The 27,933-nt window shown below is 30.3% G+C and overlaps 1 protein-coding gene across 1 annotated transcript in view; it reads left to right on the top strand.

Moving 5' to 3' along the window:
- LOC134687290 (mitogen-activated protein kinase kinase kinase 5-like) overlaps nucleotides 1-27,933 on the top strand; it is a 90,786-nt gene that overhangs the window by 54,743 nt on the left and 8,110 nt on the right. Inside the window, exons 23-37 of the mRNA XM_063547445.1 lie at nucleotides 265-365; nucleotides 653-721; nucleotides 2,042-2,106; nucleotides 4,022-4,042; nucleotides 4,674-4,737; nucleotides 7,950-8,027; nucleotides 9,043-9,057; nucleotides 9,718-9,792; nucleotides 16,512-16,574; nucleotides 19,329-19,385; nucleotides 21,783-21,957; nucleotides 23,371-23,436; nucleotides 25,202-25,280; nucleotides 26,043-26,122; nucleotides 27,260-27,365. Coding sequence (XP_063403515.1) covers nucleotides 265-365; nucleotides 653-721; nucleotides 2,042-2,106; nucleotides 4,022-4,042; nucleotides 4,674-4,737; nucleotides 7,950-8,027; nucleotides 9,043-9,057; nucleotides 9,718-9,792; nucleotides 16,512-16,574; nucleotides 19,329-19,385; nucleotides 21,783-21,957; nucleotides 23,371-23,436; nucleotides 25,202-25,280; nucleotides 26,043-26,122; nucleotides 27,260-27,365 — 1,114 coding nt within the window. The remainder of the gene's footprint in view (nucleotides 1-264; nucleotides 366-652; nucleotides 722-2,041; nucleotides 2,107-4,021; nucleotides 4,043-4,673; nucleotides 4,738-7,949; nucleotides 8,028-9,042; nucleotides 9,058-9,717; nucleotides 9,793-16,511; nucleotides 16,575-19,328; nucleotides 19,386-21,782; nucleotides 21,958-23,370; nucleotides 23,437-25,201; nucleotides 25,281-26,042; nucleotides 26,123-27,259; nucleotides 27,366-27,933) is intronic.

A 27,933-nucleotide genomic window follows, 5' to 3' on the forward strand; every position in this document is an offset into this window, starting at 1 on the left:
TATTTACATGGAGATTGTTTAGCCGTATAACTCAGTCATGGTTCATTGACTTTGAATATTTGCATAACTTGTGTAAGATGTTAAGAGTATTGCTATTTGGATTTCAACATTTGCATAAACAAAATTACAAAAAGGCGAGACATATCTCTGTGATAACAGTTTATTTTTACCATATTTTGATATTTGCTTGACTATATTTTTAGTTTTAAGAGATTTCTTCTAAATGAAACTATAAATGTAATCAAGTTTTAATTTGTGTTTCAGCTTGAAAGTCCAGAGGCAGCTATGTTTAAAGTAGGATTTTATAAAATGCATCCAGAAATTCCAGAAACCATGTCAGCTAATGCCAAAGATTTTCTTCTTAGGTATAATATCACATTATTTATATGTTACAGAGTGTCCCTACATTACAGATGGAGGTTATAGTCTTTTCCTTAAAAAAAAAATGGACTCGGACTAAAAAATCATACCCCCCTAATATGGCTTTTTAAAAGACTTGTTAAAACATTATGTGTGACCAGGCAATTATTTATAAGCATTACATGGACAAAACCAGAGGATTCCGAATATCTGACAAAAATTCAAAATCAAGAGGAGCGAACATCCTTAATAAATGCATTATAATATTTTTTTGATCATTTGTACTTCACAGGTGTTTCCAGCCAGAACCTGCACAAAGAGATACTGCAGCAGAATTACTTAAACATCCATTTATTATAGAGTAAGTTATTTATTGATCAATTCGCCTATTCAGAATCTAAAGGACTATGGGTTATCTCATTGTTTGTACACCAAAATGAAGATTACATTACATAATTGGTTGAATTTCTATTGTTTATCACGTCTTAAACCAATCACAAAATTTTGGTGTACGCTTTGGAAATATTACCCAGAATACATTAGATTCCGAAATGGCGAATTGTTCAGATGTTGTATGATTGTCAATAAAAACAACTATCCATCAGAGACTTATAAAAAAGAATGTAAACAACGATAGGGCACTGTCCTGCCTTCAACAATGAGCAAAATCCTTTTGTAAATTAACTTGATAATTTTATTCAGTATAAAATCGAGTACAAAAGGATCATCGTTGAAACACATGAAATCAGAAAAAGAAAAAAAAGAAAAAAGAGAGCAATTGTGGGATGAAAATATGTGAAACTATTCAATCGAGACGATGACAGCTGCAAAACTAAAGCATAGATAAAAAACTATATGGCAGACATTTTCAATGACAACTAGTTGATTACAAATTCCTTCCTTGTTTTCAAAATTCCAATAGGGAACATACTTTATATAATTGTATCAATAAACCAATTTTTTGAGACGTTTCAGCCATTGGCCTTCTTCAGTTCATTATTTTTCCTCTCAACTACATGGCTGACATTACATTTGTATTTCTTTTTCAATCATGCAAATTCCTTGCTTAGGGCAGACACATTAAAAAGTTTGCAGGGGTTTCACATGAATAGACTAACTGCTATTCTACAAATTTAGGCTTTAGAAATTATGTTTTCTATATAAAGGTTAAGTATTCAGATGAAGAAGCACAAGATTACATGTAAAATGTAATATTTTCATTATAGAAAAAGACCTAGTTTGGTCCATATGGCTGTACTTTTATAGAATTTACATCATCTTTTTAAAACGGTGTAAACTGAAGGCTTTGTTGAATTTTTTACACTTGTATCCTAAACTGAATATGAAAAATATTTATTTTTTATGGCGTTTAAATTTTTTTTCTTGGTTATCAGGATGTCACTTTATTATACAATTGGACCTTGCAGGACCTTTTTCGGGACGTTGGGACTGGGTGTTTTTAAGCTCGGGATTTCTGGATTGACCCTTTTTGGATCTGGTATTTCTTTTTTCGAAATTTGGGATGTCAGGATTTTTTTTTTTTAATTCGGGACCTCTGGATTTTATGTCTTTAAGCCTGGGATTTCTGATCCAGGACCCCTCTAACCCCCCTTCTTGCAAGACCATGATGGTCATAAAAAAACTCCCTAGTTGTGATTTATTATACTTCCTATATTTGTAGAACACTGAGTCCCAGAAAGAAGAAGAAACGAGTGAGTGATGTGGAGTATTTAAGAAGTATATCAAGTAAGCAAATATTCCTTTCTTAGATTTAGATATTTTAGTTTCACATGGGAAACTCCACACTGAAATATACGACAAAAGTGACAATTTTTGGTTCCCTATTGTTAATTTTTATACGCCCGTCTAAGACGGGACGTATTATGGTATACCGTTGTCCGTCTGTCATCCACACTTTGGACAATTACTAAAAAACGCTTCCACCAACTTTTATGAAACTTTGTTGAATTGTTTATATCTATTGAAGTAAGCTCCCTTTCAATTTTTATAAATTTCCGATTTTTCGTTTCCATGTTATGTTGCTTTATCCTTAAAAAAAGGGGACTTTTCCAGTTTTTGGACAATAACTCAAAAATGCTTCCATCAACTTTTATGAAACTTTGGTGAATTGTTAATATCTATTAACGTAAGCTCCCTTTTGATTTTTATAAATTTCAGATTTTTCGGTTCCATGTTCTGAAGCTTTATCTTTTAAAAAAAGGGGGATATTCCAGTTTTCGGACAATAACTTAAAAATGCTTCCATCAACTTAATGAAACTTTGGTGAATTGTTTATATCTATTGACATAAGCTCCCTTTTGATTTTTATAAATTTCAGATTTTTCGTTTCCATGTTATGAAGTTTTATCCTTAAAAAAAGGGAGTTTTTCCAGTTTTCTGACAATAACTTAAAAACGCTTCCACCAACTTTTATGAAACTTTGTTGAATTGTTTATATCTAATGACGTAAACTCCCTTTGGATTTTTATAAATTTCAGATTTTATGTTTCCATGTTATGAATTTTTATGCTTAAAAAAGGGGGGATTTTCCAGTTTTCAGACAATCACTCATATTCACAAAATTTTATGAAACTTTGGTGAATTGTTTATGTCTGAAGCTACCTTTCAAAAATTGAAAGAAAATTAGCAACTATAGGTCACCGTATGGCCTTCAACAATGAGCAAAGCCCATACTGCACAGTCAGCTATAAAAGACCCTGAAATGACAAATGTAAAATATTTCAAATGAGAAAATTAACAGCCTAATTAATGTACAAAAAAACTCATTTAAGGTGGTACCTAACACTACAGGGAGATAACTCTGTAAAATCAGCTAAACGTTTTAATTATGTTGTGTTGTAAAGGGATTATTAAGCTTCTCAATGATCAAAATTGTTGTTTGTCAAACTGCTATATAACCAGTGTAACTTTTCTGACAAAACGGTTGGTTCAAAATTTCTGAAATTTTTATATACTTGTTTTAGGGTCAAAGTAAATACTTTGTCAAAATTTTATGAAAATTAAACGAGCCAAATTAATTTTAGTGAAAGTGTTGGGCAATGGGCATATCATGCGCTTATAGCGCAGCTCTTTATTGAATGGTGATGTTCCTTTGGCACCATTTTACGGTGTTTATATTTCAAAACTTGTTTGCAATGCCCATGTCTGTTGTGAAGTTTTTGATTTTAACAAACATAATCTATGTATAACTGGTAAATTATTAAGCCAGGGCTTTTGTTACCACAAATTACTTAAAACCTTTACTAAATCCTTCCATAGATAAAAATATTGTTTGGTTGTACCAAATTTATTTCAAATGGAATAGCACATCCTCATTTTTATGGAAATGGTTAGCTTACTGATCCTTTAAATAAACTGATTCTAAAAGGTTACCAATTCAACACTGTGATTAGATCATTGAATTTTGTTATTGTTGGTATTAATATTGATTTTGTTATCAGTAAATTAAAAGCAAACTAAATATTATTGTTATATGAATATACACATTCATGTATCTACAATCTTTTGATACCTGTATCTTGGCACTGCACAAGGTCATGTTGTTCTCTGACTGTTTATAACGTCTTTAAACTAAATCCATTGGATGTTGGATGTGTAATGTTTGATTATTTAGTCATAGATACATGATTTTTTTTATTAGTTGACCTACCTGTCAGTAACTGTGAGTACTCTCAGATCTGTACTAAGTGTCTTTTTGTTGTTGGGATATACAAGTACCTGGCCACGTCCACTCTGTGTAATATTTGTATTTGTATCCATTTGATGAGTTAAGCCTTTTTCAAATGATTTTTATAGTTTGTTCTTATGTTGTACTGTTAAACCACTGTCCCAGATTAGGGGGAGGGTTGGGATCTTGCTCACATTTTTAACCCAGCCACATTCTGTATGTTTATATGAATAAGAAGATGTGGTATGATTGCAAATGAGACGACTCTCCAAAAGAGACCAGCATAAGATAATTGGAAATGCTATCTATGGATATTTTGGCACCATTGCATCTGCTACTGACCTTCTACATTGATTGAGGTTGCATACACATTTTGGTTCTATTGGTCAACTTTGCATATATGATGTGACATATGATTCAATTTTCGAGTTCCTATCCTAGTTAGTTAAGAGGATTCCACCGATTTATTGGTCATCAGCAAAACTCATTTTTTACACAGGATTCTGCTATTTAAATTCGCAAATCTATTGCACAACTTACAATTATCTTTTTTACATAGTGCCAAGTTTTCAAGATTCTGTGATTTTGCTTGCTGTAATTACTTTTATCAACTTTAAAATTTCAGTGCCAGCAGCAGAAAAGAAGAAACAAAAGCCAAAGTTAGAGTTACATGTACCAAGAAAAAAAAGGTAAAGTTTTAAAAACTTTACAGCTCTTCTATAAAAGCGTGCAAAGCAAACCTTTGTTCAACTTGCTTGCTATGTTTGCTCAGATGTTTGCAAACAATAGGTAGGGGGAGTTTCAGTCTGTTTTGTATAAATTGGGATTTGATTGGACAATTAAAATTGACATGAAATGAAGTTAATGTTTATTGTCCAATCCAATTCCTGTATATAGTAAACAGACTGAAACAGACTACCTAACTGTTGTTTTCATACACCCAAACAAACATAGCAAGCAAGTTGGACAAATGTTTGCTTTGCATGCTTTTATAGAAGAGCTGTAAAAAATACAAAGTAACATGTGTGGATGACAGCATTGGGATGTAAAGGAAACTTTGAAAATGTACCAAAACTTAAAGGAGTATTGTGTATAGCTTAGGTATCACTCCAGTTTGTTTTGCCATACTCTTTGATAATGGAAAAATATTGTGTTAAAAATTTTGCTATATGTAATATGATTATGTAAGCATTACCACAAAAATCGGAACAGTAACATCAAAAACAGGACTAAAACCCTTTAAGTTGTTATTTGTAAAATGAAAATATTTATTATGGTTATTTTTTAGTTGAATATTATTGATTAATCTAGTAGGATGATAAGTAAAAACTTGTAAAAAGGCCAGAAAATTTTGATAGTAAGACCATTTTCAATCATTTTTATAGGTTTTAAGTACCTACTGTATGAAACATGTCTGCTTACTCTTGTCTAAAATGAAAACTTTAATCATAAAAAGTTCAATGTTGAGTTTCATACACAGGTCAGATTTTCAATTTATACTGTAAATTCAGAAAATATTATCATTTTCGACTTAAATGTGATTTTAATTTTTATGATTTTGAAAAAAAACCTTTTTATTTCATATAAAATATTTCAAAATGCGATTTTAGATTATTGAATTTACAACTATGTTGCATTTTTCGCAATAATAAAAATTTAACAATAATTTCTGAATTTACAGTACTGTGTATATTAATTAGTCTGTGGATCATTGAAAGATATATCTGTCTTGTGGACATCAGGAAACCTTGACCTCTTCTCCAGCTTTTAATGATTAACATTCAGATTCAAGATTCAAGATCAAAGTTTTATTAAGAGTCTATAGTCAATAAACTACATAACACAAGCTCCAGTGAGCTTTTCAAATCGACTTAATAACAAAATACAACACACACACACAATACAACACACACATACAAAAGTCATGAAAATAACACAATTTTAAACATATAATGCATAGTAAGATACCATAAATGGCATATATAAGTTAAAAGCATATGGTACACTTAAAATAGAGCACAAGTTGATAAAAAGATTGCACAAATCATATAGTCACACAAAAAATAAAAGTTAAATAAATCATGCATAAACACTATATGCATGATTTGTAATTACAATGAGTAAAACCTTTGTAGTACCACTATTTTATTGTTTATTGTTTTGTTTTGTTTTGTTTGATACATAAATTTATCTCAAAGAATTTTGTTGTAGTCTTAAAAACTGGTGAGATATTTTAGCATGTGCACTCTTCATTTTTGCTAGAATTTCAAATGCTGTGGATTCAATTTTATTCATTGAATATTAATTTTCGTGGATTTCTTGGGTATATGTAAAACAAAAGCAAAGGTTTAAAGAAGTATACATTGCCATAGGATGCGTATGCAAATTTGGCAAAACCATAAAATGAACTCCATTAAAATACAAGTTTTCCTCAATCCACAAAAAAATAGTACACATAAACTAATGGAATCTACAGTAGTTGGAATTTTGTCTTGTCAATTTTGAAAAAATTAGTATATCATCTTCATCATGGCTGATTTTTATCATTACCAAAGTTTGGGTCGAATTATATGAAAAAAAAGCCTTGCATCCAAATAAAAGTAACCCTCTTTCTGAATCGTTACTCAAATCATCGAGCATTCTGTGAAATTCTGCTTTATTTTTTGTCTAACCTGAATGCAGTTAACTTCTTTCTCTGTACATAGATTGACAAACATATTTCAAATCTTTCTTTTTTCAACTTTCTTTATCAATTTTGAAGAGCTCTAAATTGATAGTTTTTAGAAATTCGCTCTGATAACATATAGATTGCTTTTTGATTGCATGCTGTTCCTAAAATCTGTCTTTCTAATTTCTGAGTTTTAGTTTCATGTGTTATTTCCTACTCAAAACAACTAAAAGGTTATTAATTGGTGATTTTTTTTTCTAGTTTTGAGGAGATTCCAGTTTAATCTAAAGTCAATATGTTAATTATAGTACATGTTACATGTATGATTTAGGTTAAAAATATACACAACTGTCCCAAAATAAGAGTAAGGAATAATTTTAGCGCCCACTAAAATGTTTTACCCTGTTGAATTCTATATCTACATGTCCAAAAATCAGGAGCCTGTATTTGAGTTGTTGTTGTTTGTTGCTGTTGATCATATATGTTGTTAGTTTATTGTTTTGTACAGTTATAGTAAGTAGTGTTCCGTTGCACCACAATTCATGGTTAGGGGAGGGTTGGGCACCCACTTACATGTTTAATTTCTGTATTATATGGTCTCTTGTGAAGAGTTGTCTCTTTGGCAATTATACCACATCTTTTTTGTTTTAATGGGTGAATGTAGAATGTAGATAAACCAAATATAATAGTTGTCTTGTAGATACTTAATCACAATTCCTGAAATGACAGAAATGCTGATTATCAATTATAAGAATTGAATTGGCAGAATAATTTGTGCAATAAGCGTTATAATTCTTCAACTACTTGCTCAACATGGAAATGAAGTATTGCTGCCCCTAATTGGCATCATTTATTGACAAAAAGTTAAACTGAACTCCAAGGAAAATTCAAAAAGGAAAGTCCCAAATCAAATGGCAAATTCAAAAGTTCAAACACTTCAAACGAATGGATAACAACTGTCATATTCCTGACGTGGTACAGGCATTTCCTTATGTAGAAAATGGTGGATTGAACCTGGTTTTATAGCTGACTAAACCTCTCACTTGTATGACTTGTATATATATATAAACAATATATGTTTTAGTTTAGTAATTTTCTTTTCTTATCCTAATTTAACTTTACAAATAAACACATGTTGATAATATGCTGATTTTAAAGATATTTTTTTTCTTGGCACATATACAAATATTTTAACATGTTTTATTTCCTGCATGTGTTTTTGTGTATTTACAGTCGAGACACAAAGATGTCGTGTAGTATGGAGAATTTAGACGACCCAGATAATAATCCAGAATTCTTTGAAGATGAAAGGTACGGAATTTATTCTCGATAGCATCTTACTGTTTTCAACATTTTTGATGAATTGGTTGATAATTTGATTTGTGTGCAGTGTAAAAAAATCAAAAATTTGAAGAATGCTTGTGTTATGTTTACAACTGCATTTATCATTGTCCAGATGTTTTTATTCCAATTATTTTTTTCAAAGACCAATTATTGTTAATAGTCCTTTTGATCTTTTTAGAAGGACTGGTTATCATAAATGCATTTTATTCAATATATTTTAACTTTTGAAATCTTTTCAGATTACAAAGCCTACTCTATGCTAGGTAATAGTTATTTTTGAGGTGGAATGGCTGTAATCAGATTATTTTTGTATTTTATTTAGCTAAGATCTGCCAAAGCTATTTTCATCTGTTGATAGTCCATTTTCAAATTACAAATTTTGACTCTGGAATTCACCTTTTTTTGGACAGGTACCTTCCTGTGGTAAGACATCCTGGTACTCGGTCAAGAAAGAGCAACTTAGATAAGTTAATTCATGATTTTAATCGATACAATTTTGAGGGAAAATTAACTTTTTATGCAATCAATACATGACTAAATCATTGTATTTCATTCTACTTCTTTTGGTGGCTTGTAATTGACAAGAGTACAAGGATGTCCTTCCACAGAGTAGGTTACCTGTTGAAAAATGATAAAACCTGGGGTCAAAAGTTGGCTTTATATTAGGTATAAGGTTTCCATATATTTTTTGGAAAAATTGTTTTCAGTTTGAAATCCTGTATTTTCTTTATTTTCAATACTACAAGCAACTAACATATGCTTAAGTTGGAAATATATTAAAAAGAAATTGGTAACATTTTGATTAAAAAAAATGTAGTTATTGAAAAGTTACATACCATGTATTTGTATTTAGTCCCAACATAAATATATTTTCTTTTTCTTCAAAAGTATTCCATTCGTCCAAAATATTGAAATTTCATTAAAATTATTCATTTTTCCTATTTATAGTTTAATCCATGTGTCTTCTTATGTGTAATTTCAGTGAATCACCTACCAGGTACACAACACATATATCACACGCTAACATTTTATTTATTTTTTATGTGTATATAGAAAAGTGTCTGTTTGAATTTAGTTGCAGCTAATACAAATTTATTTTATTTTCATCAGCTTCTTTGCTGTTTTAGTTGATGTTTTTTTCAATCCAAATCAAGTTGAAAAGAAAACAAAGTGCATGAGTTCATATCTAGTGAGAAAACTTTTAGTGTTGTAAATAGTTCTAGACATCAGGCATGATTTAATGTAGTCCGTTTCATTCCATTTTTAACATGATAAGATGCAAATTTTGAACACTTACAAATTTGTTGCTTTTTTGTAAATATATTTAAGATTTTATCACAAGGCACAAAAATTAAGACTATATGTGTATCAATTAAAAACTGTTAGTTTGTTTGAATTAGAGGTAGGAAGTTTTACACTGCTTAAGATTGTCGTATTTTGATAACCTGGCATGCAATCTTTATTTCTAAATCTAAATGCCTTGATACTGCCTAAACTTTTCTCTCCCTCATTACGGATGCAAAATATTACCTACTTTTGCTAGATCTAATTCTCTTCACTTCTTCACTGCTTTTTGTATTCTTTTCCAAAATATCTAAATTATATAAATATTCCCCTACCTGTCTACAGTAATGTATGTGAATTAATTATTTTTTAGTACGGAACCTAAATATCATCGTTCTCGTAGCCTCCACTCTGGTTTGTTAAATATAACTGATGCAGATCTCGACAGGTAGGTTTAGTACTGTGTTGAAATCCCCCACGCTTATAATGTCTAGGTTTGGTTCGTAAAAGGTGTTAGTTTGTATTTTGTCACTACAGAGCCTTCTGCACATGTGCAACATTTTGGAATATATATCAAAACTTGGCTTTATGTTTGTAATATATTTTGCACATAGCATGCAAAGATAAAAGTTTCTGTATTAATTTACAATTACACTGTAACATCACTATTTTTATATATTAAAATATTGAATTATTTTGCTCATGCAGAATAGACTAAATGTAAAAAAAAAATTTTTAATGTGTACTTCCTTTCATTTATCACATCGGAACTTTGGTACCTTAGATCTCTTAAAAAATCAAAGGCATATAATCCATGATTCTATATATTGGTCACAGATATAATTGACTCCAGTGAAACCTTTGTGACACATTATAGTAATCAATACTGGGGATTTTAAACTCAAATACCCTTGCTGTTCTCCAAAGAAATATCACCTTATCACAAAATCTTTGTTTTTTCTCACAATTTATTGTAAAAGACTAAATAAGCAGATAGTTGAAAATATCGTCAAAATTGGTTTTTACTGGATTTTATGTAGATCTAGATTTTGATTATTTTTTACTTCTGTTTTGTCTAGGAATAAAATTTGTTTTACAAACAATATTGATATGAAAACCTATTCGGCTCTTACATTTGGTACCTTCTGTGATCTGTTTTGATGAAATGTGGAAACAAAGTTTTTTTTGGATTATCTCCCATGTTTTTGGATTACCTCCCATGTTTCTCATTTATTTCATATATTCCTTGTCACAGAAAATGATAACTGTTGATGAAAACAAAATGTTTAACGTACTTCTGCCATTTTTCCTATATTCCCTTACTACTAAACTAATACACGACAATCTTAGAAAAGACTGGTCACTTGCCAAACCTAGACATTCTGAAGTTCCCGTCTTTAGAATTTTATTATTATTTAGGTAGTTTATTGATGAATTTATATTTTAAATCAATTTTTTAAACCTTTATTTTTAAATTATATTTATTCCGTTTATTCCTGAATTATAACCAGAGATGCATATTGAATATCGTCTTAACTTTCTTTACTTCTGCATAACATCATTATTAGCCTTTATTTTAGTGTAGACTAGTTCTTCCCTTGAAAGTATAGCTTTTCTGGTAGTGGTATGCTTAGTAGATTTGTTTTTTGAATATACATATATTGCATTTTGTATCATACTTAACATTCACTTAATTTAGCTTCTGTTTCCATTCAAGTTTAAAATCGTCATTAGCATGTTGTATATTTTCTTTCTGTAATAAATTTTAAACATTTCCTATCATGTATTGCATCAATTTTCTGCCAACTCGTGTAAATGTTAGTTTCTTTGTGACTACTTTGATTTTCAGCTGTTGTTGATGTCTTTCCTTTATTTGTTGATTCCTTTATTTTTTTCTTATATTTTTATTCATTTTGTAAATTTTTTTTTTTTTTTTTTTTTTTTTTTTTTTTAATTTTTTTTTTATTGTGAGATTTGAAATTTTCAGTCGCCATTTGGTTTTCTTTAAATGAATTAACTGTACAAAGCTAAATGTGTTGCTGTGGAGCTGGGTTAGTAATGTGATTATTTGATGTTATGCCAGTGGTTTGCTATAGGCTTGCTACGAATACTAATAGTTGCTATGGTAATTCAAACAGACACTGAAAAACACTTGAGAGTTTGAACAGAGCTATTTCAAATTTACTATGCCTACAAATGTGATACAGAATTTGCATGAAATATTTTCCATAAGGTCTTTCGTCATAAAACATCAGTCATTTACAATAATGAATCATTAATACTTTAAAAACTACAATTTACAAAAATGATGTACATCCCATATTTAAAGGTTTTTCGGCACAGTGATAAAAGAAAAACAAAACCTAACTGTACTTATATAAAACAGGTTATTTAAATTTTGTCATGTGATCATGACGTCATCTACGTATTTTCATGATTTACTCCTCATAAATGGAATTTAGAATTAAGTTTTAAGGAATGACTGTTATATTATTTTATCATTCAAAATTACATAAAAATGTTATGCACTTTTAAATATACCTCGCTACAGGGATAATTCAGTGTGTACTACATTTTTATGTTAATTCTTCATAAACATAAAAAATATACATTCTGCTTTTGTTTTTTCTATGGTCAGGTTGTTGTCTCTTTGACACATTCCCCATTTCCGTTCTCAATTTTATCAGTCATTACTAAATGAAAAAGAAAATGAATCTGGTGTCACTGCACAGTTTTATGGTATTTTTCTTAGTAGTTAGCATTACAGAGTAAGGAATTTTTAATTTGTCATTGCATTTTTATTTATTTTTTCGGAATGATTTATTATTTAGCTTTTGAATTTTTGTGTTATTTTTGCATAAACTTGGGCTTTTTAGCTCACCTGGCCCGAAGGGCCAAGTGAGCTTTTCTCATCACTTGGCGTCCGGCGTCGTCGTCCGTCGTCCTGCGTCCGTCGTCGTTAACTTTTACAAAAATCTTCTCCTCTGAAACTGCTGGGCCAAATTAAACCAAACTTGGCCATAATCATCATTGGGGTATCTAGTTTAAAAATTGTGTCCGGTGACCCTGCCAACCAACCAAGATGGCCGCCACAGCTAAAAATAGAACATAGGGGTAAAATGCAGTTTTTGGCTTATAACAAAAAAACCAAAGCATTTATAGCAAATCTGACTTGGGGTAAAAATGTTCATCAGGTCAAGATCTAACTGCCCTGAAATTTTCAGATGAATCGGACAACCTGTTGTTGGGTTGCTGCCCCTGAATTGGTCATTTTAGGGAAATTTTGCTGTTTTTTGTTATTATCTTGAATATTATTATAGATACAGATAAACTGTAAACAGCAATAATGTTCAGCAAAGTAAAATCTACAAATAAGTCAACATAACCAAAATGGTCAGTTGACCACTTTAGGAGTTATTGTCCTTTATAGTCAATTTTTAACCATTTTTCGTAAATCTTGGTAATCTTTTACAAAAATCTTCTCCTCTGAAACTACCAGGCCAAATTTAAACAAACTTGGCCGCAATCATCATTGGGGTATCTAGTTTAAAAATTGTGTGGGGTGACCTGGCCAACCAACAAAGATGGCCGCCATGGCTAAAAATAGAACATAGGGGTAAAATGCAGTTTTTTGCTTATAACTCAAAAACCAAAGCATTTAGAGCAAATCTAACAGGGAGTAAAATTGTTAATCAGGTCAAAATCTATTTGCCATGAAATTTTCAGATGGATTGGACAAACTGCTGTTAGGTTGCTGCCCCTGAATTAGTCATTTTAAGGAAATTTTGCCGTTTTTTGTTATTATCTTGAATATTATTATAGATAGAGATAAAATGTAAAGGGAAACAATGTACAGCAAAGTAACACCTAAAAATAAGTCAACATGACCTAAATGGTCAATTGACCCCATAAGGAGTTATTGCCCTTTATAGTCAATTTTTAACAATTTTCATAAAATTTGTAAATTTTAACTAACATTTTCCACTGAAGCTCTTAGGCCAAGTTCAATATAGATAGAATGATTGTAAGCAGCAATAATGTTCAGTAAAGTAAGATATACAAACACATCACCATCACCAAAACACAATTTTGTCATGAATTCAAATGCGTCCTTTGTTTAATATTCACATAGACCAAGGTGAGCGACACAGGCTCTTTGGAGCCTCTAGTTTGTGTATATAAAATTGTTAAATGATTTTGACCAAAGCTATCTCAATATTTTTTTTTTGTGGAGAAAGCCAGTATTTGATTATGCTATACTGTGGATTTATTATTATTTGTTGGATACCAACTTACATGGATTTCCTGAATACAGGGAAACCATAGAAATAATCAACAAATGACAAATTTACTTTATGAATATATACTTTAGGAAAAACCATAACATTAAATGTTCGCAAAAATAAATAAATCCACAGTATATCAAATTTGTTACTTAAATTATACAGTATTATAAATAAACCATGCAAACAGTCAATATCTATGCAAAAAAGCACAAAGATTCAAGTTTTTAGGTATTTTGATTTATTTTAAGTTTCTATTTTATTGTTATTTTTTAAAGTTATCTCTAATATATTTTATGGACAACTGAAGGTGGAGGAATTCTCTTCTGCTTATGTGAAAAATGTGTATTCTGTCCCTTTCTTTCACTACTTTTCATTTCGAATGAAAAGGGATTTTCTTACACTTTTTAAATTTTTTTTAATTACTGGGTCCAAGTCAAGTAGTCTACGATGCTATAATCATAATTAATTTCATGATGTCTTTAGTTAAGTTTTGAGTCACAAAAACAGATTGTAATGTAAAGTGATTTTTTTGGCTGAGTTTAGATTTTCATTATTCTCTCCCCCCCCCCCCCCCCCTGATTCTGACCCTCCTTTCCAAAGATCAAATTAACCAAAGGGTTTATATTTAGTGGAATTTATTTGAATCATGAAACAAGTGGATATTTTCCACTTAACTGTATAGTACCGGTAAATTGTTTATGACTAGTCATTAACCATGCACAGGTAGAATTAGGGGGAGGGGTGAATGGTGTCCAGTCCACTCCCTCCCCATTTTTAAAAAAAAATTGGTTGATTATATAGGGAATGACTAGAGCTATTCCCCTCGTAGGCAGTCAGTGAGTCCCTCTTTATGAAATTTTCTGGGTCTGCCACTAATCATTTTCTATTTATGTTTATCTGTTTATCTATAATTCTTGTTGTCCATTAAATGCATTAAAAATCTGTGGATATATATAGGATATGGAAATAAAGCAGAGTTATTTTGATATTATTTGAAATTGAAATTTTTGGAGATTTTAATTGATTCAAATTATCAAAGTGTTGTCTACACTTTTAATGCTTTAAAAAATGATACAACAGGTGACATGAATGTGTGTTTCCAAATACTATGTATCCACAAAATAGGACTGTTCCATATATGTAATGACATAACACTTACAGAAAACACTATGAATATAATAATAATTTTTTCAACTTTTTTTCACGATTTTTTTGGTAGGTGCAGTGTTTAAAATACATAATTAAGTACTATACACAACCATATATAGTAATTAAATTCCATCTTAACAAGGAATTTTTGTGTATATCACTCTGTTAGTGTTCTTTAAACCATTGGCTCTACGACTGAGTTGGTATAAAACATTGACAGGAAATATGAGCCGATATCTCCTGTAAAGCTTCCAAATAATATGTATGTGAAAAAATCAAAATGTAAAATTTTGTAAATCTTAAGAATATTTAGACTAGATCTTAACATCAGCAAAATCAATTTTGTCATTTCTCCTATTTTTACTTAAATTTTGAGATGGAACACAAATTAAAAAGGATAATTGACTGTGCATTCTGTGGTGTTATGTATGCTTTAATTGAACAGTTCAGATTTGATTTATATGTTGTGGTATTCAATAATTTCATAGCAGTTTTATTCCTTTTTTGCTTGATTATTTTTTTGTTTTATTTAGTCTTTTGATTATCAGTTTGCAAATATTTTTTTGGTAGTAAAAAAGCAAAAACACTAACTTAAAAATAGCATACATGTATGTTCCTGGTTGAATTCAACAATCATGAAAGAACAAGCCCCTTAAATAAAACTACATACTAGAAATATCAGGATAGTTTACCTTAGAATTTTTTTTGGGGATATTGTATAAAGTATCTGAACATTGACAATCACTATCCAGTAGGCTTGTACTAAAGCATCTTCCCATTGTCTGGTGTGAAATTTGATAAATTAAGACCCGTCAGCAAGGGTAATTGTGTCAACCCCTATTCAGTTTTTCTGGATAAAAGAAATGCTTGCATTTTAGTTTCCAAATTAACAGTTCTTAACACTTTATAATAAATTTGTGGTTTTAATATATTGCATAAAATTATGTTTTGCAAATCAATCATCATGTCACCCTGATTTTGCATGAAATAACTACCTGAGCAGGGCACCAATTCCAATTTAAATTAGAAAGGTTTTCTAAAGGAATGTTGTCTTATTAGGGGATCTTTAGAATACTTTTTGAGGTTATTTATGACTGCATCATCAGCTATTATGATATATTGCTTGTTTGAATACATGTACCACCTAGAAAGTGTATGCAGAGAAATTTTGATATTCATGGTCAGCAGGGGAGGGGTACTGGCATTTATATAGGCAGCCCAAATCTACAAGACACCTACTTTATGGTTTGTTAATTGCATTGACAGAGTCCAGTAGAGTCAACGTTTTATTTTTATAAATAACCACGGGTATTATTTTTGAGGGACATCAGTTCAGATAATGTGGTAAATTATTTCACATACTGTAAATCAACTTATTTTTGCGTCTACTTTATTTGCTGTTTATCCCTTTCTAATTCACAGAGATTTGATTGCCAGATTTTTAAATGTACTTTCTGTAATAAGACCAGGAAAGATAAAAGTTTAAAATGTTGCGACAATTTATATTCACATAATTTTTCTTTGCGCGAAAATATATCACTCGCAAAAATTAGTTGGTTTACAGTAATTGTCATACTACAGAAACCAACTCAGCCACCTTTCAATTAATTAAGATTATTAATATATTACCAGGATTAACTGCTATGAAATTGATACCATGTTAATAATAGTTTTTAGTAAGCACGCTTTATTTATGAATCCCTGCAACAAGGTTTGGCTACTTTATATTCAGGAATCTTGGCTTTGGTTTTCGTCGTCGGTCGGGTTCAGACAGCCGGTTTTTGTACATGGCACGGTAAGTAATCCTACACTCACCTATACTAACCACTGCTTGTGCTTGCTTCGGCTAATTGCTATCTATTATTAACTATTTACTAATTGATAAAGACGATTCTCATGTTCCTGGCATAAAGGTGAAATTTGGATAAGGGATTTAATAAAACTGAGCATGAGATAATTATGAAAATAAAATCACTTGTTTAGATAAACATCTGTAACTTGTGTTCTTTGCATGTAAATGTTAATTTGTACAAGGGATTAATTAAACTCTGAGCATGATATTAATGATGAAAGTAAAACATTAGTTCTCTAGTTATACATATTTAGCTATAATGTTCTGTAATAGAGGGGAAATGCTAAAAGGTTCAACATATATATGGTTTTTTAGACCAAATAAATAAAGGTGCGTTTGCTATTTTCCTAGGTCATTTTTCAATAATGACTGTTGAATCCAAATTTCTCCCTCATAGAATCAATTTGAAGAAAAAAAATTGAAATAAAAAAAATCCCTACCTACCTACAATGCCTACCTACCTTTTTTTCAAAGATGTAATAGGAAACACACATATTATTTTATTTGGCCTAATCAGCCGAAGATTAAAGATGGTGGTCTAAATAATTAAGACGTCTCTAAATTTTGCTGTGAGGTGTGTAAGGAATCTCTTAAAATAAGAAATGAAAAATACTCTTAGCAGACGCTCATGATTATCAAGGCTGGGTTGATTGAAAAAGGAAATGAGAAATGTTTTATGTTTGAAAGATTTCCTTCTCATTTAGCTTTCGGCGAGAAGAACGGTATATTTTGCATGAGAATGCTGGATGTTGTAACTCACTGCCTGCAATTTAACATCGAGCTTTACACCATTATACAGTCAGGGGTCAACAGCCTATCACATCAGAAAGAATAATTTTATATATAAGTTTACACATTTTGTGTTACAGTTTTGTTTTTTTTTACAGCAAAATGTCTTAGAGTGTGTAGACTAGACGACTGCAAAAGGATAATAGTATAGTTACACCATATGATGATTTCATGATTTAGCTAAAAAGCAAGCTAGCCAAAGATATTACCTTTACCTACACACTCATGTCATTTTGCTGTAAATTTATCAAAAACATTATTTCAATTCAAATTTTTACAAAATACTCAGCCGAATTTTCAAACTGTAAAATGCTTTTGACCTTTGACTTTAATTTCATGACAATAAGCTCCATTCAATGTTTGCATCTCTGTACTCAGGAATAGACATGTTATCTCATCGTGGTATTCTTTATTTGTTTTTATTTACCAGTGACTGTTTGTAACAGCACAAATTATCCAATGAAAATCATTGTTGTGTAATTTTCAAATCACTTGACGAATTTCAGTAAAAATGGAAGTGTTAATGTTATTTCCAAAGTGTATGTGTTTAGTGGTTATAGTTATAAGTAATTTAGTTTTAATGAATATTTCTGATTAAAGTTTTAAAAAAGTTAATGCCTTTTTCATAATATAGTAACTCATTTTTTCCTTTCAGTTTTAAAGAACAGGATTTTAAGTTTGCAAAAAGATCTTTAAATTCAATTTATTGTTTTTGTAAATTTTGATATTTCATGAGTCTACAATTACTTAATAATTGTTTTGTTCACAAGCATTATGCTATATATTAGTTCAAAACATTTGATCTGCAAGCAGCTTAAATGCTTGCTTTATCACAAATTAAGAAAAAAACACAATCAATTAAGGCATATTTATATATCCCCCTGAATGTTGTAATTTTAATGTTGTTTGTTTTAAATTTTATGTATTTTATTGCCTGCACTGAAACTGATCCAAGTCTTTTATTTTAAATAATGATTTAAAATATAATAGTAGTAAAATAGAATTAAATGTTTCATGATTTTGTAGACATTAATTATCAGTTTGCTTGATTATATTATTCATATATTGAAACACTGAAGTTTGTATGAATGGCTACCATTTTGAAATGTCACAGGACTAGAACTATGCTGGAAAAAGTTCAGTTTTATTCAAGTTTTAAAACTTATATTTAGCATAAGATTATTTTAATTATCACATGACTCATACATACACATATTTTCATAAAATGATTCAAATCCATGTTTCAGCACAATGATAAAGCCTGGTTTTAGTCCTATGCACAATACGAGATCCTATAGCATTATACCGATGATTCTGGATTTTTAGCATTATGAAATGTTTTAAGTAAAAATGTTATCAAGCAGAAATGAATAGAGGAAAAGACCATAACCGTAATATATGGTGGTTTTAGGATTACAGCTAATTTCTTTGTGCATGTAAAGCAAGACTTTGGTTTACTTGCTTGCTTTGTTTGCATATTGTACAATTGTGATTGAGATAATGTCCAATCAAATTTGAATATAATATAAACAAGTTTAGATATGCCTATATATATTGTTTTGAACATTGAAGATGTCAATGTTAATTACAAAGCTTGAAATAACATTTATACAAACAGAGCAAGCAAGCCTACCAAAGTTTTGCTCTACAGGCACAAGGAAATAAACTGTAAAGTTTAAAAATCAACTGATACAGTTGCAACCATTGTTGAACCCTGTATGAAGTCGATATAATTTTAGCTTTTAATAGGTAATTTTAAAGATTTTTAATAATAAAAAACAATAACTTTAAATCCAGAATGATTTGATACAATGTTTCATTATTACTTATTATAAGTTTCAACATTGTATCATAAATCATTTATATGCATTTGTTTGTCATATATCATTGTTCATGTCAAATTTTCAGGTCACCTTCCCCCACTTCACGACCATGTTCCCCTAGTACACTAGATGTTTACTACAGGTAAATCTTTGTTGTCAACACAACTTTCTGTCTGTTTACACTTTTCTTTTTGTCACTTTTCCTAACTGTGTTTTATGCTTTTCCAAGGATTTTTAAATCAATTTTTAATAAATGAAATATAAGGTTAAATTTGAAAGATATATAAAACTGCATGAACCAAATTTATGTTCACCAAGTTTTTGGTTAAAAATTGCAATGCAAACCCATATATTACTCATTGGTTTAATAGGTATATCTTCCAAACTTCATGTTTACCTGGAATTAAGGATCCCAGTTACTGGATACCAGTACACATGAATAAAGTCCATTCATATATCTATCATCTTTTACAGAGGGGGTATTGTGATGAAAATTATGTTTTTTGCAGTCTTATAATTATTTGGTTGATTATATACCAGTAGGTAATCACTGAAGCACGACTGGAGCTGGGCCCCCTCTTATGCAGTCAATTGGACCCATTATGAAAATTTCTGGATCTGCCTCTGAATTTCAGTCCAAATTTGACCATCTAGATAATTCCCATTCACTTAAACATCTACATAATTTCCATACATTTTAACATCTAGATAATTTCCATCCATATACAATTGTACTTGAACATTTAGATAATTTCCATACATTTCAACGTCTTGATGATTTTCATTAACTTGACATCTACATAATTTTCATGCACTTGAATATGAACATATACATAATTTTCATGCACACATTAACAATTTCTTTTGAGGCTATGGAGATTCATATTTTCATACTAGCTAACATGGTGACTTAATTTTAGATTATTCCATATATTTCACATACTTTGAATTATAGGGGGATTTGACATTTTTTTTCAGATATGGGTCAATATCCTTAATTGATTTCCCATAGGCGGTAATGATAAGGTGTTTTCCCGTAGCTCAATCTGTATCTTAAACTTGGACATGTATGATGCCTCATTCTTGAAGCTGAGACATTTTCACACATGTTATAAAATTTTGGGAGTACGAAGTGAGATTACTTTTTCCATTATTTTTTATTAAAAAAAAATCCTTTTGTGATGCTACTCTTTGTTATAAAAAAATCCCTCTGTAACACAATAATTTCTTTGAAAAATTACTTTGAACACATGTAAAAGCTCCATAGTTTTTACACATTTATTTTATGTTCCTCTACTTTCCAAATCAACACAAATGGTTCAGCTCAGTCAATTGTTAAAGATCTAAACATTACCAATTTTGCTACACAGATATTTTTTGTTTACACACAACTTTTGTGTTCCTCATTTGGAGGCGCATTAGGGATATTGTCCCATATCAGTTTTAGTTCACAGATGATGGTAATTTAACGACATGGGTAGTAATACTTTTCAGAATTGATATACTGTGTATTTAAATCTAAATCAATTTCAAATTGTTTTATTTATTTGTAGTGTAAATGATTTTTTGAAAACAAAATGCTGACTTTTAGTTTTGTCTGAAATAAGGATTAAATATTGAAGATAAATTTAAAAAATTGATACAGCTGAAATGTTATGATTATGTTAAAAAGTTTTCTTGCAAATTGAAACAGAATTACCTGAATTTTGCTTCAATAAGTTTGGTTTCAATGCCTGTAAAATAAATGATTAAGCTCAAGATAAAGGTGTTATCGCATGAATATTTTTTCCCGAGAAAAATGACAATAAGTGATATTATTGTATAGCAATATAATATTTCCCACAGAACGTAACCAAAATTTAGCGTGCAATAAATTCTAATATTGCACTAGTGCAATAAATCTTCAAAATGCATGACGTCATCAACGTTTAAATCTTAGTTTAAACCAATTTTTACTTTAAAATATTATATTGCTATACAATAAAAGGGTTATTGCATGAATATTTGGAAATATTGTCCCTCGTAGAACATATATTGCACTCGCAAGCTCGTGCAATATAAAATTCTACTCGGGACAATATTCCCCAATATTCATGCAATAACCCTATATTATTTTACAACCATGAAATTTATAGAGCTTGAAATGAATACATGTGCCAGTATACAAATGTAAGACAAACTGAATGTACAAACAATTTATTGACTATTGTAAACTAAGTAAAATTTCATTTTTTTTGTTTTTTAAATTCATGAACTTTTATTACAATGTACATAAGTTAATATTTATTTTTTTTGAAAAAAAAAAAAAAACTTTTAAAAAAAAGTAGTTTACCATGATTTTTTTAATGTATTGAAATTTTGTCAAATCTATAATTTCTATGAAACATCTGTAATTGCTATGAAAAATCTATAATTTCTATGAAATATATGTAATTCCTTTGAAATATCTGTAATTTCTATGAAATATATATAATTTCTATGAAATATATATAATTTCTATGAAACATCTATAATTTCTATGAAATATGTATAATTTCAGTTCTGAGCCAGGATTAGCACTCACTTCCAGTTATTCCAATCTATCCCCTGATGTCAGTGAAGGGGATCACAGTTCTGTAGATAGTTCTGGGAGAGATGGTGGATTCTATCTCCTACGGAAAGATTCAGAAAGACGTACTACATTGGTCCATATTTTGTCTCAAGATATTAATCAGGTGAAGAGGGTTAAAATAATTCTAATGCAAAACAAATACTGTATAGCTGGTTATTTTTTCAGGGGGTAAATTTTTGCCTATTTTCGCAGATTGAACAAAATCGCCAAAAATATATTCCACCAATTTATATAAAAGTGTACATACAAAGGTATAGATAAAAATTTTCAATCCACCAAAATAACTACTTCCAAAATACTTCATATACCTTATTCAATGAAAATTGCAAAAATTTACACCCTCAAAAATAACCAGCTTTGAGGACACCTACACATAGCCACTGGCTGTTGGCAAACCTCTTTAAATAATTTAAGATTTAAAGTGAAGAACAGTTACTGTTTCCAGGAGTTCAGGAGGTCAGATATGATATTCTTTACTACAGATGGTAATATATATTCAGAAGATAGAAGTTTAGATATTTTAGAAATTATCTTATTATAAGTGCACTGGACAAAATGTTGAAATCTCTCTCTAAAGGGTACAGTTTGGCCCCAGAAACTAGTTTAACCTCGCAACATTCTGTATGTGTCAGGAGCCCTTAATTCAGTGGTTGTTCTCTCTTGCTGTATATCATATGTGTATATTGTATTTTGAAAAAAATTTATTGATGTTGTAATGTTTATGCCCTTTGGGGCCCATAATTGGAATAAAATATCTTCTTCTTCTATACTTGTTTTTGTTCATTGTTTTATGTTTAAATCAGGTTGTTAGTTTTCCTTGTTGGAATTGTCATTTCAGGGCCTTTTATATTACAGTGACCTTTAGTTAACTTCTAAGTCATATGGTCTTGGGTGTAAAAGTTGTCACATCCTCTAATTTTTATATCTAAGGATATTTTTTTTGTCAGGACAATTGTTACAGAGTGAGAGACAGGGAATTACTGTATAATGTTCAGTTGTTTGAGTTTCTCTATACATATATACATCTACGTCCTATAATGTCATCAATGTATTTTTGATGGAAAAAACACACCAAGAGATGTAAAACTTTACAGCTATAAGTACACCTGAACTTAATTTTTTATTATGCCCCATCTAGGGGCATTACATTTTTGGTCTGTGCTGCAGTTCATCAGTCCGTCCATACCGCATCAGGTTCAAGTTTTTGGTCAAGGTAGTTTTTGATGATGTTGAAGTCACATCTACTTGAAACTTAGTACACATGTTCCCTATGATATAATCTTTCTATATTTTATAACAAATTAGAGTTTTTACCCCTATTTCATGGTTCACTGAAAATTGAAAATGATTGTGCAAATGAGGCATCGATGTACTATGGACAAATTTTTGTTGCCATTTGTAAATACTGTATTTCATGAAATAACAGTGTTTAATCTTAACTTAGTCTGTTTGGTAATTGTTCACATTATGAATACATGCAATAATTTGTTATTAATAGAACAAAATCTATTTTTAGATATGTGATATGTGGTTACAGATGTTACACAAAGATGCTACGATATCTAATCCTAAACTGACTGTGGTAAGATTTTACATGTTTAACCTTCTTTTAAAATGTATTCATAATTTTATGCCCCATTTATGTCAGTTCGTTGTCCGTCCGTCCATTGTTCCATCTGTTTTTCTGTCTTCATTCAGGTTAAAGTTTTTGGTCAAGGTAGTTTTTGATGAAGTTGAAGTCTTGAAACTTAGTATACATGTTCCCTATGATATGATCTTTCTAATTTAAATGCCAAATTAGAGTTTTACCCAAATTTCACAGTCCACTTAACATAAGAAATGATACTGCGAGTGGGGCATTTGTGTACTATGGACACATTCTTGTTACGGTATACTTATTTTTACAAATACGGGGTACTGCAATATATTTTCTACATTGGTATTGGTATCTATATAGTTTGGTTTTGGGGTATGCCCTTATTATACACACTTATTTGGAACTATGAAATCCTTTTATTTACAGATATTTTCATGGTCTTTGATTGTTCAAGTTAATTTTTATTTTCAACAAAACCATACCCTTATTTTAAAACCAGTGTCAACATTGTTTGATAAATGTCAAAAAACTGTATTCAAATTTCATAATTTTGAGTAATATTTCAGATGCGTATTATGAAACTGGTAAATTAACATGCCTTGCTTGATAAATAGTATGGAATTTTATTTGTGTAATCTGGAGAGGAAAAAAAGGCAAAGCTTATTAATAGGGATGCCATTTTCTATATAAAATATAAAGATTAAAAAAATAAATGAATGGTAAAAAAATCATGGCAGAAATTTTCAATTATTTTATATAGGAAGAAGTGTATCCACAGTCCTTTCATTAAGTATTTTTAAAATCAGTTTAAGAATAAGGTATTATAAAATGTATATTCAGTCAGAAATGTAAATCATAAATAGCTTAACTTTTTTTTTAATTTATAGTGAGAAGTTGGTTGAGTTGACTTATAAAGTAGCCACTTAACTGTTAACCCATTACATATCATCTATTTGAAGTACATCAAATATTTTTTCTTGAAAGGATAAAACTAGTCAAACTAAATTTAACCTTGAAAAAATATCTCCAAAGTAAAAGCATGAGGGGCTTTGGTTATGAAAGCATGTGGTAGTATTATTAGATAATTAATCAAAGATTCCAAATAGAGAAAAAAATATTCAAAGAGTGACTGAAATTCACACTAATTCTCAAATGTGTGCATGCGTCTAAGGAGTGAAAGTATCCATTTTCATTTATGTGGAAAATCATGGTTTTGCATTGCGACCAATGCAATGACATGATTTATTTATCAATTGCTTTTAACTAGCTTTCAATAACTGTGTGCTTTTTAGTTTCTAGATGAAGCCCTTCCAGCAACTCTCAAAATGCTGAATAGGAATTAAAGCATTTATCTTTAATTCTGGTGCATAAACTGTGGATTTTATTTTAGTTGTGAGGTTACGATGTTTAATATTGATTTTGTGGGTATGGAAAACAACGTATTGAAGTGTCCTCATTTTCTAAAGCTTTGTATGCAAACTAAATATAAGAAAAAATCAAGTGTTCGCGAACTAAAAATTTTCCTTGTTCAACAAAATTTGGTACCAACCAAAAAAAATGAAAATCCACAGCAGTAGTGAAATTGTTGTCATATCAACAAATACCATATATTTATTTTCCATGTAGGATTTTATTCAATTCTAAAAACTTGTCTGTTTTATTTTATTAGATACATTGAATAAGAATAAAGATGTAAATAACAGTTTATTTTATTCAATTTGATACACTGTACATTGTGTCTGATTTACAGGAGCATTTAAAACAGTTAGCTAGCAGTCTAAGGAATTATATACAAGACAACAGCACAAATTCAATTAAAGACACTATAGGTAAATTGTTTTTATTAAGCTAGTATATCTTTGTACATATTAAAAAGAAGATGTGGTATGATTGCCAATGAGACAACTATCCACAAAAGACCAAAATGACAAAGACATTAACAACTATAGGTCATCATTCAGCCTTCAACAATGAGCATACAGTTCATTCCTGGTGAATCATGGCTTGAAAGAAAAAATGGTAAATATCGAACGATCTGTTGATGGGAGAATATGCTGCATGATCAATAACATGCAAGATTTGTTGTAACAAGTACATGTAGATTTTTTTTGATTTACAGCATATTTTATGTGACCATTGATAACACTAATAAATAAACTCATCATAGATACCAGGATTAAATTTTGTATTTACGTCTGAACCACGTTTAATTTACAAAAGACTCATCAGTGACGCTCAAATCCCCAAAAGCTTAAAGGGCCAAATCAAGTATGAAGTTGAAAGCATTCCAACAGTTTTGCCAAATACAGCTAAAGTAATCTACTCCTGAGGTAGAAAAGCCTTAGTATTTCGAAAATTTAAAGTTTTGTAAATAGATGATTTATAAGTTGTTGAAATACATAGAGAATTTGTTAAAGTGAACAGGTGCAAGTACACAAAGGATGAATTCATGGTATGTTTTTTTATACAATTATTTAATTTAGACAGCAGTCCAGTTTATAGTATTTGGTGCCAACAAGTTTCACATTGACTTCCATATATATATGCTTTGTGCTGTTGACTTATCCGTTACTCTTTCTTTTATTCAACAGCTAGATTACGGACAGGTTTTGAATATGATCCTACAGCAATGACAGAGCTTCAGCTGGCCTTGTATGTCTTTCAGGAAGCTGTAAGTGCATTATGGGAAATAAATATTTAAAAATAATAAAGACATGTCATACATGTATAAATTGTTTATGATCTCAAATGAAGAAGTTTTTATGATGGAATAAACTCAACATTTTTGAAAAGTGAAGATTTTTTTTGGTACTTGCTAGACTGAAAACCAGATTTTTTACATTCATATGGCTTGCTAATACCTGCCAACTGTGACTATTTGTAGGGATTTCCCCCATGGAGGATCCCTATTGGAAATCTTGAAAGAGCAATTTTGTCCACAATTCAAAACAAATCAATCAATTTTACTAGTGCTTAAAGTCATATGAAACCTTAAATTAAAAAAAAATAATGCATACATTTTTCATAACAAAATGGATAGTTGTCATTATTAAACTTAAGTTCATATACTTTTCTGAAGAAAATTCTTTAATTTGTCCACATTTAGAAAAAGTTTACAGATTAATTGCTTCCAGAATACAATTCGCCAACATATTTTCCATATTCAAAGTGACCTTAGTGTGACACTCCTCGTAAAATCATGTCATCGCAATACACATGGATCTGTCACTGAAATAAACTATTTTGATTGTACATGTTATATACATGCTCAATATCCATGCTTTTTTGTTGATTGTTAACTATAAGGTGACAATCGGTAAACTATAAAGCTTCAAAAGATGACAATTAGTTAGCTGCCATATTTTCACTTCGTAACAGATTGAGAGAAAAAAATGACTGTTATACAATATTTTTGCATACAAAATGATAAAATCTTGCACAGAAGAAGAAGACTAGGTTTATGATATATACATGCATTGGTTTAAGAATTGGATAGCATTATTTTTCACCAGTCACTCATTCATATGACTTTAAGAATTGATAAAAGTATGAAGAAGCAAAATACAATATTAAAATACTTTTGAAAGCCCCATTGATGGTTTTGTATGACTCAGAGAGCCATCATGCAGGTAAAAACCCCATGGGTATTTTGAAATATTGGCAGATATGTTTGCTAGGCCTATTTTCAGTAAATTTTACTGGTCAGACAATATTTATCCTGACCTGGGCCTTGCACTTGTGGTGAATCATGAAGACTGTTACCAACAAATTATTAAACTTGGTATATCTTTCATAAATCTATTTGTAGGTCAGTATGAACCTAAAAACACACTCAATACAGCCTCATTGGATGTTTGCTATTGATAATCTGCTCAGGGCTGCTGTGCAAGAAGCTATAATGATCCTATCACCAGGTGAGTAAAACTCAATACAGCCTCATTGGATGTTTGCTATTGATAATCTGCTCAGGGCTGCTGTGCAAGAAGCTATAATGATTCTATCACCAGGTGAGTAAAACTCAATACAGCCTCATTGGATGTTTGCTATTGATAATCTGCTCAGGGCTGCTGTGCAAGAAGCTATAATGATTCTATCACCAGGTGAGTAAAACTCAATACAACCCCATTGGATGTTTGCTATTGATAATCTGTTCAGGGCCGCTGTGCAAGAAGCTATAATGATTCTATCACCAGGTGAGTAAAACTCAATACAACCCCATTGGATGTTTGCTATTGATAATCTGCTCAGGGCCACTGTGCAAGAAGCTAGTAGGTCTCATTGGGGTCTAAGCGTGACGCGGGATTGCAGATGTTTTGTAAGCGTGACACGTGAAAGTCAAATTATTGTGGTGTGAAAACGGGAAATGAGGTCTTGCGGGACCCGGGAAATGACAAAAAATGAGAATTGCTTACGTACATATTGTAAGCGGGATACGGGAATCTGACAAAACAGTAAGCGGGATCCGGGATGGGAACCCCCCAA

The sequence above is a fragment of the Mytilus trossulus genome, chromosome 10 (assembly GCF_036588685.1).
Source record: "Mytilus trossulus isolate FHL-02 chromosome 10, PNRI_Mtr1.1.1.hap1, whole genome shotgun sequence".
Taxonomy (NCBI): Eukaryota; Metazoa; Mollusca; class Bivalvia; order Mytilida; family Mytilidae; genus Mytilus; species Mytilus trossulus.